This window comes from Geotrypetes seraphini, chromosome 14 (assembly GCF_902459505.1).
Source record: "Geotrypetes seraphini chromosome 14, aGeoSer1.1, whole genome shotgun sequence".
NCBI classification, from domain to species: Eukaryota; Metazoa; Chordata; class Amphibia; order Gymnophiona; family Dermophiidae; genus Geotrypetes; species Geotrypetes seraphini.
In genome coordinates, this window is record NC_047097.1 from 16,732,621 (window position 1) to 16,749,497 (window position 16,877).

The window sequence follows — 16,877 nt, forward strand, 5'->3', positions numbered from 1 at the left end:
CGAGTTAGTGAAGGGTATAAGGTTGTCTGTCTTACTTGGCCAAAAGCAAAAGAGGCCATAACTTAACATTTAACATAACCTGTCAAGACTCCCAGGATAGCGCTCGTAAAGACTAGGTACACTAGATAGAGTTTGAGCCCGCCGGGACAGATAGGAAAATATGATAAAGTACCTGAATGTAAACTACTTAGGATATAAGTGGTATATAAATGAGACACTAAGTCAGTAAGAAATACCAATCGAACACTAAAATCCTTTTTCCTTCTTTATTCTATCTTGTGTACTGGCAAAAAAACATATTTTTTAAACACTGGCCCTAGTACCCACATTCATCTATCATAGCACATTAAGTCACAGTAAACAAAGACAGGCAAGGGGGACACATCCAAAGACACGTTTGTCAGATGAATGTAAATTCCCCCCCCCCCCTCTTCCCCATAACCTTGCCTGGCTCCAGTTCCAGGTTAAATACTTTCACAACCTGCCAATATTAATATTCATAAGTTGAAGAGGAGTGTGGAGTGAGGAGTGTGTGGCGCAGTGGTTGGATCTACAGTCTCAGCACCCTGGGGTTGTGGGTTCAAACCCCGTGCTGCTCCTTGTGACCCTGGGCAAGTCACTTAATCCTTCATAGCCCCAGTTACGTTAGATAGATTGTGAGCCCACCGGGACAGAGAGGGAAAATGCTTGAGTACCTGATTGTAAAAAAACCGCTTAGATAACCTTGATAGGCAGTATATAAAATCCTAATAAACTTGAAACTTGAAATAACCCTAGCTTTTCAGCCATTTTGAACTGGCTTGGTCTAAGTTCTCTTTCTGTTAGAGGCTAGTTTTCTATCTTTCTCATCTGTTATACCCTGATAAATGATAATGCACCTCGAAATGGGAAGGGGTAGGGGTTTAAATTTTCTGCTTCACTTTTAGTAGCTGTGTCTCTAGAAAAGCAACTTTTCCTGTGTGTCCCTCTGATAGCACATAATCAGATCTGTAGTCATGTCATGTTTCCAAGATCAAACTGGTTCTTTGTCCCCTCTCTTGGTTATTACTTTCCACCACAGGTCTGTATCTTCTACTCAGCAGCAGAACTGTTAACCAGGCTAATGTATAGACATGGTAACTCCCTCTTTTCTGAAGTTACCCTTAATATTTTTTTTTACAGAGTTAAGACCAAATTAATGCCAATTAAATCCATCAAGGGGCGACTCTCTTACAAGGAGTAGATAAAAATATAGAAACATGATGGCAGATAAAGGCCAAATGGTCCATCTAGTCTGCCCATCCACAGTAACCATTATCTCCTGTCTCTAAGTAATCCCATGTTCTATACGTTAGAATTCTGCAGGACACAAAATACATCTTGTAATTCTTATAAATAGAACTTTCATATGTAATGGGGAAATTTACAAACATCTACCTGGCCACAATGAACAGACAAATATAGTAACATAGTAAATGACGGCAGATAAAAACCTGAACGGTCCAGCCAGTCTGCCCATTAGTTATAACCATTAAAAATACATTATTCAATTAATTTATCCCTTCTTTGATATTTCTGGGTCATAGACTGTAAGTCCACCTGATATTGTCCTAAGTTCCAAATTCTGAAGTTGCCGTCCAAGCTCACTCCAGCCTATCCAACCATCCTGTTTGCAGGATATCTACCATAAAGTCTGGCCAGTAACATCCTCATGTTCCAAGTTAGTGGAGTTCCCATTGATGCTCTCCCCAGCCCAATTCTATACCAATTCATCACATATGGGACACAAACTATGCAAGTCTGTCCAGTACCAGCCTTAGCTGAAATTAGGGAGGCTAACAAACTGGGTAACACAATAATAATGGATGATTTAAATTACCCCAGTTTTGACTAGATAAATGTAACATTGGGGCAGGCTAGAGAAGTAAAGTTTCTATACAAATTCAAGGACTGCTTTATGGAGTAGCTGGTTCAGGGGGGAGCAATTCTAGACGTACCTAATCCTTAGTGGAGTGCATGATACTGGGGCCTCTTAACAATATTTATTTACTTGTTCATTTTTATACCCGTCCTTCCCAGGAGCCCAGAATGGATTACAATAAAATAAAATTAGGTACTTAGAACATGATCAGATTTGATTTAAAATTGGGAGCAAGTGCACAAGGAAATCCAATATGTTGGTCTCCTTTTTGAAAGTTAAATGTTATGATAAAATTGGGAAAATGATTTTTAAGTTCACTCAAGTGTCAACTTTTTTGTTTAGCTTCATTGAATAGCATTTAAAACTTTTTTTTTATTTTTAAGATTTTTTTTTATAGACTGATTTATAAGCCCTACCCCAAAAATAAGTCCTAGTTGGATTGACCCCTGAAGCCCCTCCTGAATGTCCCAGACACTCCACAGTTCGCTGATGGCAGTGTAGAAAGATTTACGGTCCACTAATCAGTTACATAAACAAATACGTGCCTGTTAGTTTCTAGGGAAGACCATAATATCTCATCCAGATTCAGCTTTCTTGCCTATTTACACGACCAGACCCAGGCTAATGAGAAATACATTTATTATGAAAATAGAAAAATATAATTCACAAGCCAGCAGCAATATCTAAATATTGTTCACAAAATATCTGATTACATATATGAAACTCAGTACTTAATTATCACAATACACTTGCTAGATAACTAAGTAAAACTAACTCTTACACACACACTAAACAATTCCTTATAATAATAATCCCTGATTAGCAGCAATCTATTACAGTTATCACCAAAAGTAGCTTTACAAGCCTTATCCTATATCACAATCGGATGCACTTATCTAATCCCAGCTGATAAGATAATAAGTTCCTTATCTCACCATCCAATTAGGCCTTGGCACAAAATCAGGTAAAATGGAAGACGTCTCCTCAGCTTAGCCGATGTAGAAATTCTTTGGTTACAGGAACAAGTGTTCGTCAGCCACTGGTAAAGCTGTAATTTTTTGGCAGCAAAAGTTTCCTTGAGGTTATGGAATTCAGATCTGTTTAAAGTCCGATTCACTCTCTCAGACAGAGTCACACGAGGTAACTGTTCAGAGATTTATTTATTTATTTATTTAGATTTTTATCCCGTCCTCCCAGTAGCTCAGAACGGTTTACAAATGAACATACACAGTGGGGAGTAACTAGACATATAAGTAGTACAACAGGTTTAGTGATTGGATTTATAGTTTTTGGAGAGAATTGAATGCAGGGAGAGTAAGCAGAAAGAGAGAAGGGGAAATACAGTAGTTTAGTTTAAGGAAAGTTATATGCGTTTAGGTACAGTTTGTTAGTGGATAGAGTAAGAGGGGGTGCAGAACACCTGTGATGAGATGTGAGCTCACCCACATCTAAAACACAGACTAAATTATAATTAACACCTTTTCACTTGGATCTCGTCAGATGACTTCCTTGGACCAATCCAGAAACAGAACTTAGATGAATAGCCTTTCTATGTAAAGTCTCGTACAAGCTGGGAGACACAGGCGCCTTTCGAGAGATAAGCACAGCATAGGAGTATAACTCCCCCAAGATTCACACAGTCTAAGCATGAAGGCATAGATGGATGTCCTTGACTAGAATACCATTCTGGTACAAACCCAGAATGCATAAGGCAGAAACAGCAAAGATGTTTTCTTCTTTCTCTTCTTGCAAGGTTCATGCTGGAAAGATTTCTTGCAAATAATGGTTCAGGCTTAAATGATGGTTCAGGCTTGATGATGTCAGAGGCCTAACCTTCAGGTGCAAATAAGGAAACACCCCTACAGAAGTACTTCCCATCCCTCTGCCGCATCTTTTCAAAAACACATAAAAAAAACTTTTAGGTATGGTATACAGAAGCAAGAAACTGGCAGAAGAATCACCTGGATAGCTAGATAACCAAGGTGTAAAAAAGGGCACTCTGATAACAAGGCCATAGTAGAGAGATTTAATTAATTCTTTGTAGTGGTTTTCACGAAGGAAGATGAGGGGGAGATAGCAGTACTGGAAGAAATAAGCAACATGAGCACTGGCAAGTTAGATGCAAAGCATTGATAAAGAAAGCTAAGAGAGAATATGAAGAGAAACTTGCCAAAGAGGCGAAAACTTTTGAAGGAAGCTGTGGGACTGTTGGATGATCAAGGAGCAAAAGGGGTGCTCAGGAAGGATAAGGTCATAGCGGAGAGACTGAATTCTTTGCTTTGGTCTTTATAGAAGAAAATATAAGATCTACCTGAACTGTTAATGGTTTTCAAGGGTAGTGATGTGAAGGAACTGAAAAAAATCTTGGTGATTCTGGAAGATGTACTAAGCCAAATTGACAAGATAAGTGATAAATCACCTAGACCAGATGCATCCCAGGGTACTAAAATAACTTATGCATGAAATTGCTGATTTGCTGTTAGTGATCTGTAACCTGTTGCTAAAATCATCTCTAGTACCTGAAGATTGGAGCGTGGCCAATGTTTACACTGATTTTTAAAAGGGAACCAGGGGAGGTCTGGGTATAGACCAGTGGTTCTTAACCTTGTTGGAGGTACTGAACCCCACCAGTTTCATATGCGTGTTCACCGAACCCTTCTTTATTGGAAAAATAAAATAGGATTTTTACAAATTCAAAACATAGGTATACAGTGAGGGAAAAAATATCAATTTTGAAAACAAAAAAAGTTCTATATTTTGAATAATAATAACATAATAATGAAATTTACTGCAAATCAGTGTGACTTCTGCTGTTGATTGATAGATCAAGAAACCGAGTACACGATCAGTCTTGATCAAAATCACTGAATAACTGATAGATGATTGAACATGACTGAAGCGCTATATGAGTCGGAGGTGTGTTTTGGACCTCCGCCGAACCCGCAAGACTGACTCACCGAACCCCTGGGGTTTGGTCGAACCCAGGTTAAGAACCACTGGTATAGACAGATAAGCCTAACTTAAGTGCCAGGCAAAATAGTGGAAACAATTATAAAAAAAATAAAATTGTGAAACACGTAGACAAGCATGATTTTTTTAAAAATTATTTATTTATTACTTTTCAACATCCACTTGTTCAAGAAATACAGATAATAAGGTAATTAACACTCAAAACAGAGAAAGAAATATCCTTAAAGAAGAAAACAGTTTTCTTCCTCAAACCACAAAATTGTACCTGAAGGAAGCAAAGAAAAATAAAGAGATCTTATCTTAGAAAATTAGCCTGAGGTTTAATCTCCTGTTAAAATATTCAGATTGTTCGATCTTCCTTTGGATAAAAAGTTTATCTTTAACAAGGTTCTCAATTAGGTTTTGAAGAGAGGATATTTCCTTACCCGTCTGTTCAAATTTGCTGGTAGCTTGAGCTTTAAAAGACTCAAATGAAGAAGTTAAAGTATCAATCTTACTTGCCACCACAGAAAATCCAGCAGTTGATTTGGTCACTGTGACTTCCAGCCTTTGAAGCATACCCCAGATGGAGGAGTGTGTGGCGCAGTGGTTGGATCTACAGCCTCAGCACCCTGGGGTTGTGGGTTCAAACCCTGCGCTGCTCCTTGTGACCCTGGGCAAGTCACTCAGTCCTCTATAGCCCCAGGTACGTTAGATAGATTGTGAGCCCACCAGGACAGATAGGGAAAATGCTTGAGTACCTGATTGTAAAAACCGCTTAGATAACCTTGATAAGCGGTATATCAAATCCTAATAAACTTGAAACTTGAAACTTCCAGAGTCACCACCATTGGGGAGCGAATGCCTTCTGCTCCAATGCTGACCAAATTCTTGGCGTCTTTTTCCTATGAGGCTCCCTCTGTGACTGCATCAACCCCTCTCGGGTAATGGTCACAGCGCCATCGCGGAGTTCTGACATTGGACATGGTGGAGGCATAGCAGACGGAAGAGACATGGATGTTTCAAGCCCAAAAGCTCAGTAGGCTCCTTCCTCCGAAGTAAACGCAGGCAGCTCCTCTCCAAACACCGATGGGAACTGGTCAGAAAATGCTCCATCTTCAATTGCCCGGACGATAAGAGAGTCAGCCAGACAAAGCCTTTCCTTTTAGTATGTGGCAATGTTCTATCGATAGCCCGCGGTTGAATCCACTACCACCGCAAAGGGGAAAGTCAGGTAAACAGTCCACCGGAACCTGCAAGGTGAGAATCCGGGAAACTTGAGAGAACACCTCAGTCCAAAAACCACTCACCCGCCCACAATACCACCACATATGCAGGTAGGTGCCCACCTCCCCACAGCCCCTCCAACAAAGAGCACTTGCCCCCCCGTGCCAACGAGCCAGAACCTGAGGAGTATAATACCACCGGAATAGAACTTTATACCCGTTTTCAACCAACAAAGCTGCAATGCCCGCCGAAGCAACTTCCCTCCAAATGTCCCCCCAAGTATCCAGAGAAATAGCAGACTCCCAATCCCCTTCCCAAGCTAACATGTAAGGCAAGGGCCGAACCCCCCGACCATTAAGGCACCGATATATAGCAGATAAAGCACCCTTCCGGAGAGTTGGGCCCAACAACAACTCAAAGGGGGTCTTACCCGCCCGTAGGGCCCCCGAGGCCCGCAACTAGTGAACAGCCTGCAAGTAGGGAAACAAATCCCGAGCCAGAAGATCATAACGGTCCTGAAGCTCAGCAAAGGACCTAATACTGCCCAATATTGGATCCCACAGTTGACCCACACACACCAATCCATGAGACTCCCACCTAGCAAACACACCCTTTCCTCAACCAGGCTCAAAGGCCACATTATGGCGCAGCGGCGTATACCAAGAATGGCGCCTACCCAACAACAAACTGCTCCGGGACATATTCCAGACCCGTAAGGCTGTGTCTACTGATGATAAGACTTGCTCGGGCTGTATCCTCCCAGGCACCCAGGGCCGATGCAACAGGGGCACCCCAGCGGATAAGCGTTGTTCAAGCTCCACCCACGGCTTCGGGTCTTGCGCTTGCCACTCCAACAGAGCTCGCAACTGAGCAGCCTGATAATATTTCACCAAATTGGGGACAGCCAACCCCCCATCACCCCGACCCAAGCACATGACCGACCTACTCACTCGAGGCCTCCGACCGGCCCAAATAAAATAAAAAATGTGCCGCTGCACTCCCTCCAACGTACGCCTACTCACCCAGAGCGGCAACACCTGGAATAAGAACAGAAGACGAGGCAATATCATCATCTTCACTATTTCCACCCTACCTAACCAGGAGAAAAATTGATCCTTCCAACTTGCCAAATCTCGCTGGATATGACGAAAAAGTGGGGGAAAATTAAGGTCATAAATCTCCGTTCCCGGCAGGCCAAAATAAACCCCAAGGTAATGCATAGAATGCTGAACCCAACGAAACGGAAACCGTGCCCGAAGAAAATTCACTCTGTCCGGGGGTAAATTAACATTAAGCAGCTCAGATTTCCCAACATTAACCCAAAACCCCGAAACCCTTCCGAACTCCTCTAGCTCCCTCAAGATAGCCGGCAAGGAACTCTCGGGAACCTCCACCGTGAAAAGAAGATCATCCGCAAACAGAGACAACTTATAGGTACTGCCCAGAACCGGAACCCCCTGATATCCCGATTCAGCCGCACCCGCTGTGCTAGAGGTTCCACCGTCAATGCAAAGAGGAGCGGGGAAAGAGGGCACCCCTGACGCGTTCCCTGGCCCAGAGAAAAAGTATCAGAATAACCCCCATTCACTTTAATGCAGCCAACAGGACGAGTGTAGAGGATCCGAATCCATTCCTGCATACGAGGTCCCAAACCTACAAAATCTAAAACCTGAAACAAAAAAGGCCAGGAAACCCTATCAAAAGCCTTTTCGTCGTCAACCGACAAAAAGACCGAGAGGGCTAGGGGTGGCGGCAGGGATGCAAACAGGTTATAAACCCGACGAGTATTATCCCCCACCTGCCTCCCCACCACAAAGCCCGATTGATCAGGATGTATCAATCGAGGAATCCAGCTCATCATTCTATCCGCTAAAACCCGTGTAAATATCTTCGTATCTACCCCAACAAAGATATCGGTCGATAGGAGGCACATTGAAGGGGATCCTTCCCCGCCTTAGCCAACACTGTGACCCCCGCCAAGCGCATGAAAAACGGAAGCGCACTGTCACCCTCCAAAGAGTTAAGAAAGCTGAGTAGGGGAGGCAACAACAAATCCTGAAACCGCTTATAATAGCGAACTGTAAAGCCATCCAGCCCAGGCGACTTACCAAGTTTCATGGAGCGCAAAGCTCCCTGAGCCTCAATCAACGTGAGGGGACGATCCAACCGGGCCACATCTGCCAGTGCAATCCTAGGCAACACCGACGAAGTTAAATAACTATCGAGATCAGGCGAGGACCCAGTCACTTCCGGAGTATAGAGGTGTGAGTAGAACTCTACAAAACGTGCTCGAATATTGTCATCTTTACGCAACAGCTCTCCTGAAGCCGCCCGAATGGACAAAATTTGATTGCGCGTCTGCCTCACCTTCAATCGATGAGCTACTAGTTGGCTAGCCTTATTAGAAAACTCGAAATATCTCTGTTGCAGTAGCTGCAGATTGAAGCGCAGGCGCTCCAGATCCAACGCCTGGAGATCACGGCGCGCCTGGAACAAGCGTCCACGCAGCACCACATCCCAAGGCCGCCGTTTATGGAGGCTCTCCAGACGCCCAATAGTATGTAACAAGGCTGCCGCAGCCTCCCTATGTTTACGCTGCCTAGCAGAGGCCAAAGCAATCAATCTGCCCCGAAGGGTAGCCTTCAAACCCTCCCAAACCGCCTCCTTCGAGGCACCACACTCCAAATTCAGCTCCAAATACTCCCGTAACCACCCCTCAATCTGTACTACAACCTCCGGATCATCGAGGAGACTGTCATTAAAACGCCAAAACTTCTGTCCCGAGCTACCCCCCTGCCCCCGGAACCTGGTTCAAACAGGAGCATGATCCGACCACGTAATCGATTCTATCCCCGCCGACTCAACCCGACTGAGCAACCCCCGCTCCACAAATACAACATCTATTCTAGAGTAAGTGGAGTGCAACCCAGAAAAATATGTGTAGTCCCTATCCAAAGGATGCAGCCAGCGCCAACAATCAACCACATTCAGAGCAACCAGCGCCTCCCTCAGCATCTTACGCTCCCTCCTCCCATAATGATCCGCCCTCCCCGAATTATCCAAACGAGGAGTCACAGTAAGATTAAAATCCCCGCCCAAAACCAAAGCCCCCCCCCCCCTTGAACCGGAGAATTCAAGGCACCAGATCACGAAAGAAGGCCCCCTGGCCTTCATTGGGGGCATAGACATTAACCAGAGAATATAAACACCCCTCAATGAGGAGTTCCAACATAATGTACCTTCCCTGAGGGTCCCTGACCACCCGTTGTACTTCGCTCCGAAGCCCCTTATGGAGGAGAATCCCCACCCCTCCCCTCTTGGACATGCCCACCCTAGAGGCCCAAAATGTTTGGGGAAAGCGGGAATCTCGAACTAGATATTCATGGGTCGAGAGCAGATGAGTTTCCTGTACAAAACAAACATCCGCTTTCAAGCGAATCAATTCCCTATAGAAAGCCCTCCTCTTATTGGGAGAATTAAGACCCCGGACATTGTAAGAGACCAACCTAAACCCCCCCATATTTTAAAGGACACCAAGTAGATGAAGACCCTACCCCAACATTGTCATCCCTGTATCCCCCTCCCCTCCACCCCCCTTTTCCCCATGTGAGAGTCCACAGATCTCCCACCAACATACAAGGAAGGTAACAATCCCCGAGGCCCCTGTCACATAACCCCACAACCAAACATGAACTATCAAATTAACAGACACTACAATCCCAGAATCAAGCACACCTGCCCAACATCCCCCCACAGCACAAAGTCCCCTCCCCCCTCCATCCCACTTCCCCACCATACCCCCCTCCCACTGCTCCACACCACCCCGCACCCCCACAGCATGTCCAGTCCATAAGTGTCCCCTCCTAAGCTCCAAACCAGAACAATAACTCAGAAGCACAGTCACCAAGGGTAAATAAAACCCCAGCAGGAGGAAAAGCCCCCTCGATAGCAGAGGGAGGAATGTACATCAAATCAAAAGTTGGCAGCCCGCCATCAAGGGAGACCACTCGAGGAGGAAGCAGTAGCCTGAAGTGAGAGTCCACCTCCACGGCCTCCCCTCCCACTCCACGATCCACTCGCTGCCATCTAGAGGCGGTAGGGAGCCCCACTTGACTGGACACCGCACTCACAGGGGGAGCAGGCTCTTCAGGAACTTCAATTCCTGCTTGCTGCAGTAGGGTCTGGGCTTCACGAACAGTGGCAACTTTAGTATGTACTCCATTGATAGTAATGACCACTCCAAACGGATAAGTCCAACGGTAGCGCAGGTTGCTACGCTGCAGAGCCTTAGTCACTTCACGGAATGCCCGGCGCTTCTGGAGCGTACCTGCCGCCAGGTCCTGATAAAACTCCAGCCGATGTCCTTCCAAGGTCACTGTGCCCAGTTCTCGGGCTCTACGGAAGATCTGTTCTTTAAGCACGAAGCTCTGAAGACACAGCACAATATCTTTAGGTTGATCAGAGGTGTGGGGCCCCAGCGCCCGATGAGCACGCTCAAGACCCGGCTCCAGGGTGTCATTCTGTAACAGCCAGCGAAGCAAGTTAGTAGTGGTAGCGCGAACATCTTTATATTCCGGTAGGTCAGGTAAACCCTGCACCTGCAGGTTGTTAAGCCAGGTGCGGTTCTTCAGGTCTTCCACCTTGTCTAAAAGAAGCTGATGGTCCGCAGCAGCACTTTCCAAGGCGCGCTGCACTCCGGTCACAGTCTCCTCACAACTGTCCATACGCATTTCCACGACCTCCACAAGGTCCGTGCGCAACTCCTGCTCCGCCTCCCGGACCTGCACTGCCACGGCTGAAATCTCGGCTTTAACTTCTGAAATCCAGCGCTGCATATCGACCTTTGTAAGCGGGTCCGAGGAGAAGCATTCCGGGACCGGCTCGGTCAGCATGTTGGCCACCGCCGCGATAGCCCCACTCAATTGCGCCACCTCACCACTGCTGGTCTCCAGGCCCGCACCGCCACGTGCCTTCCGGCTCAGCGCCTGCTCCAACGTGCGCTGGCCGGTCTTCTCCGTCGGAAGTTTTTTGCGCGTTGCCATGGGGTCCCTACTCCTTGCTCCCTCCACACCGCTGCCAGCAAAAGTAATTTCACGTGTTTTACACAGCCAATTCGATAATTAAGCGCCGGGCCCGAACGGAGCTCACAGATCAAGCTCCCGTTCGCATCGGTGACGTCACTTCCTCCTTGGACTCAGTCTTTTGCAGTATTTTCCAACCACCTCTTCTGGGAGCTAAAGTCAGGCTACACCAATCGGGAGCTGCTTTGACACGCTAGCTAGCATGTCAAAGCAGCTCCTGATTGGTGTTGCCTGACTTCAGTTCTCAGAAGAGGTGGTTGGAAAATACTAAGAATGATCCTGCACCCTATATTCAGTACCTGCCTCCCCAGCTGCCCTCTCCTGCCTCCGCCCCTAAATCGCATTTGCAGTTTTTTGAAATTCATGAGTGTTCTTGGAATTCCCTTGTGAATTTCAGGGGAGTATTGTATATATCTATCTTTAGCTGAACTTCAGCTTTAGCTATGGGTCCTGTCTAGCCAGCTTGGGTATAACAGTGCTTCCTGCTCTATAATTGCAGTCTATTTATTCTTCTATCCAAAAAATAATTAGAAGATGCTCTTTGCCCAGTGATGGATGGCAGGTCTCTCCTTCATTACCACACATACCTAGTTACCCAGTTCCAGGCTAGAGATTTGGAAAAGTACTAATTTTTGACCACTAAGTACATCAAGGTACATGCAGCACTGATTTAAATGGGCAGGATCAGGAACTACTAATCCCACACTGCTTTGAGATGTCAGTTCACAACCCAGACTGACCAAAATTTCTTCAGTTTGGAACTGGGCAACTTGGCATCTCTGCATTAGCTCTAGTCAAGGGTTCTCGGCCTGGTCTTCAAGATCTCCACAATGCCTATGCATGAGATTTGCATGCATACTTACTCATTGTGAGTATCCAGAAACCCTGACTGGCTTGGTGTGTCTCCAGAACCCCTGCCTCAGGTTGTAGGCAGATCAGAACAGGAATTTCCAGAACTCTTCTAAGACACATGGAGTGTTCCTAAAACAAATGTAAAGCTTTTTGTCATCTTTACCCACAAAACAATTATTTCTTCCATTTTTACTATTACTTCATTTGGCTTCTGTACATACAATAGTTGTAGAACAAAACTGACAACTAATAGAATGTTTTTGGCTTATTAATGTGACTTCACTGGTTGAATAATACCCTAAAATCAAAATGGTGGTACATTTCTCTTTCCTCCCGCAAGGAGTCGCTAGCGAGCTGGTCTCTCCGCACGGGTGCATTACCAGTTTGCTCCTGGAGGGAGAGGGTGTCTCTGCAGCCTGTGGGAGGCAGCGATCCAGCTGCTGCTGCTCATTCATTGAAGAGGGGGGGGGCCTTCGGCAGACCCACAATGCACAGAGAGCACCAAAATAGAAATCTGGCCAGGTAACATGGCGATCCTTCCCACCTTGGGTTAAAACCTCCTGCTCGGAGCGATCTCCCCCTCTGATCATCTGAGGTGAGGTGTAGCTGCGCGAGGTTCATGCAGTCCCGGGGGCAGGAAGAGGAGCAGCAGCAGCAGCAGCATGGCAGCATCCGAGCTCTATACCAAGGTAAGCGCGCAGCCCCTGGGGGACCGGCCTCGGCGCTTTTCTGGGCTAGAGGCGTGCGGATGGAGACATCGAGCCGGTGTCGGCAGAGGGTGGGATGAATGAATTGCCTCGGCTCTGCTGCAATGGGTGGTGTCCGACAGGCGTCTAGGGAGTCCCTCCCATTCTCCCCCCTGCTAAAAATAAACCCCCCTTAATGCCAGTCGAGCTCCCGGGTAGCATCGAACGTGTCCCCCTGGCGTCTGAGCATCAATCCCCCCCCCCCCCCATCATCTGTGGGCGCAGCCACTGTTTCCGTTTGCAGACATGAAAGTGGAAGGAGAAAACAGTATTTCTTGAAGGAGGAGGGGGGGGGGGTCCTTTGATCGCCTTGCTGAGTCCCGGACGTGTCATCTGCGGCTCATCAGGCGGAATGTGCAGCGGTTATTAATAGAACCTCAGCCTTGTGTCAGAGGCTGGCGCGGCTCGTCCACAAGGCCGGGAATGGACTGAATCCTGTGCCGCGACTTTCTCCCCCCCCCCCCACTGTGGCACCAATTCACCCAGGCCTCCGGAGACACCCCTCTGCTCTGGTTTTCAGCCTGTTCAGTATGACTGTACAGTACATGAGAGAGATTTGCATGCGGCTGCCTCCATTGTGTGGGCATGGCTGGTAGCCTGGAAATCACATCAATTGGGTGTGTCACCAATTGAGAACAGCTGTCTTCTGTTGCCCTTTTGCCTCCCTGTCACTACTGTAATTCCTGTATGCCACTCCACTTTTTTTATTTCCTTGAATGTCCTTTCTCCTAGCCCTTCCCATGTGTGTCTGCTCTTCCCTTTTGCCCTTTCTTCCTCTCCCTCATTCTTGCTCTGGTGCTCCTTTCTGCTCACTTCCCACCTGGCTGCCCCTTCTGCTTCTGCTCTCTTCTCTCTTTTGCTGTCTTCTTCTCTCTCCCCCCTTCTGTGACAGAGGAGTAGAGTGGGGGTGAGGAAGGAAATAGCTGAGGTGGTTAAGAAGTGATGTAAAGCTCCAGATCCTGGGAAAAAGATAGTGAGGGGGCAGTCAGAGCTAGTAGCCAATAGTGATCACTCAGGATCTTGTACTTTGGGGTTGTCCTGTGCCATAGTGAACTCCTCTCCAGCACTATAAGATCTGGTTAGATTGACGATAAGTGTTGAGCAGTGCTTATCAATCTTTTGGGGATTTGATTGTGACCCCACAATCACTACCAAATAAAACTGTATGTAAACTGCTTAGATAACCTTGATAGGAGTATATAAATAATAAAATGAAAAATAAAATAACCCTCCCCCTGGAGGCGCAGAAGAATACATCTATGGTGAGTCCACCAGGTCGTACCCACCTGAGATCTCTTAGAGCGAGGACTAGATAATGGTTACTGCAGATGGGCAGACTAGATGCATGTGTAAATGTGGGTTTTGGGACCCCACTTGGGGCTCTGACCTACAGTGTGGGAAGCTCTGGTCTTGGGCCTCACTATACCCTAAGGGGGAGAGAAGGTGGAGGGCCGGGTTCAACATGGTTGGGTTAAGACAGGGGTGTCAAAGTCCCTTCTCGAGGGCCGTATTCCAATCAGGTTTTCAGGATTTCCCCCAATGAATATGCATGAGATCTATTAGCATACAATGAAAGCAGTGCATACAAATAGATCTCATGCATATTCATTAGGGAAATACTGAAAACCCTACAGGATTGCGGCCCTCAAGGAGGGACTTTGACACCCCTGGGTTAAGAGAAGAAGGTGAGTGTGGCGTGAGACAAAGGTTAGGTAGAGGGACAAAAGGAGAAGAAAGAATTGAAGAAAATGATGAGACAACTAAAAGAGAGATGGGAGAATAAAGCAAGAAAAGGAGACAAACAATGTTAAAAAAAAAAAGAAAAGCTTTTAGCTAGATCTTGGTGAGGCCTGGTTGGTGTTTTCATCCCCAGTACTAATTAATTTGACTTGCTTTGTGCTGTTTTTAATTAACCAGGGTCCAGTGTTTTGAGGCTCTTAAGTCAGTGATTGGTGATCAAGTTCCATGTTTTGTCTTCTAGTTCTGATGAAAGAATGAAATTCCTTCTTTCATTTCCATTCTTCCATTTTTGATTTGAAGGAAAAGAGCATCAGGGTTTGGGCTTTGCTAGTGAAGAGATTGAAAGCATCTTAGAACATTAGATGGATCATACTGGGTCAGGGCAGAGGTCCATTAAGTCTTGTCTCAGACCGTGGCCAGTCCATCACACGTGGCTGGCAGGATTCAAAGGGATAGAGCCATTGATAAAAAAAAACATAGGAATAGCCATACTGGGTCAGTATTCTGCTTCCAATAGAGCCAGTCCAGGTCACGGGTACTAGGCAGAATCCCAAAGAGTAGCAAGATTCAGTGCTACCATCCCCTGGGATAAAAATAGCAGCTTCCCCCATGTCTGTCTCTATAGCAAACTATGAACTTTTCCTCCAGGAACTTGTTCAAACTTTTTTTTTTTTAAACCTAGATACATTAACTGCTGTTAACCACATCTCTGGCAATGAACTCCAGAGTGAAACTATTTGTTGAGTGAATTAATATTTTTTTCTGTTGTTTTGAAAGTTATGCTATGCAGAGTGGATTTGATTCAAAAAGACTTGATTTAAATTGTGGTTTGCTGCAGAAAGAATTTTGCTATGAAGAAGCCTGTTACCTCTGCAGACACAAATTCATAGTGTTGAGAAATGCAGAACCAAACGTCTATGATAATATCTTCTGGGTAGAAAAATTGCCCGTGATGTTATGAATGGGTTAATGGAATTCATATACCAAAAAATGTAAACATTGCATGACTATACAGCCTCATGCTACAAAATTAAAAGCGAATCCTTATTTCGTGATGAATAGGCCCCTTTTTACAAAGCCTGAACCTGAGTAGCACACAGCAAATGCGCCAACACCCATTCAATTCCTATGGATGTGGCGCATTTACCGCGCCGGCCCACGCTGCCAGCTTTTGTAAAAGAGGGGGTTAGTTCTTTAGGTAAAGTTTTCCTCAAAAAAAGCATTTTGGGGTCCTTTTACTAAGGCATGCTAGCCGTTTTAACATGCACTAAATATTAGTGTGCGCTAAACGCTAACATATTTCAAGTTTCAAGTTTCTTCGAAATTTGATGAATCGCTTATACATAAAATACTAAGCGATTTACATTAAAATCCAAATTTGAACATACGTTAAAATACAAAATAATAATAACAAATAAAATATTAAGCGAATTACAGTGGTGCCTCGCATAACGGACGCCTCGCACAGCGAACGCTGCGCACAACGAACTTCAGGTCTTGCTTCCCACAACGAACTTCGTTTCACACAACGAAGTCGCCCGAGCTGCATCCTTCCGCGCAGGCACTGCGCTTAACTGCCCTCTCTCCGCCTGGCTCCCTGTGCAGTGGCGGACCGTCGGCTCGCAGGGGCCCGGCGCCTACTGCTGATGCGTTGGGGGGGGGGGCGGAGCTACTCTCGCCGCTTCCCCGATGCTAGAAAAAAACAAAAAACATTGTTGTACAGAAACCAACTGACCTTATTAAATTGACTTTTCTTTCATGCATCTGGCAATTTGTTAAGCTTTGCTCTTGCGTTCTTTTGTATCCGATGCATGCTTACACTTCTGCATTAAAGCTGCCCTGTACTTGAGATACTATATGGTTACAAGGGAGTCAAGTCTGTCTCTCTGTTTTGGGCTCCAGGAGCCAAACAGCAGCTAAACATGATGTTTTCTCAAACATACACTGGGGTGTCAGGGTAGCCTTTGAGATGCTACACAAAAGAAATGCAAAGGAATGACTGTTTTTTTCCAATGGGAGACAATAGAAAGGGCAGCAAGTCAGTGCACCAAATGTAAATTAAAGGATGTAAATGAACAGTTAAGTCCCAGTTTTTGCCGCTGAGACTCTGCCCTCTCTCACTGTAAAATTAGACTCTACTTAGTCTGTCTTTAAATTTAAAAAGTGTGTTGTTTTAAAAAACAATTATGTTTTTAGATGTATCTAAATAAAAATAATAACAAAAAATTTATCTTTTTTTATGTCATCTTAGCATATTTTATGCTGCAGAACGAATTATTTTTTTTAACATGTATTGTTATGGGAAAACGCGTTTCACATAACAAACTTTTCGCATAACAAACTTGCTCCTGGAACGAATTAAGTTCGTTGTGTGAGGCACCA

General features: G+C 45.5%; 1 protein-coding gene across 1 annotated transcript in view; it reads left to right on the top strand.

The window, feature by feature from the left end:
- The first annotated feature begins 12,422 nt into the window (after positions 1-12,422).
- Positions 12,423-16,877, top strand: part of MYO5A (myosin VA) — a 247,546-nt gene continuing 243,091 nt past the window's right edge. The window contains 1 exon segment of the mRNA XM_033920300.1: positions 12,423-12,698. Within this exon segment, the coding sequence (XP_033776191.1) occupies positions 12,672-12,698 (27 nt within the window). The 5' untranslated portion in view covers positions 12,423-12,671.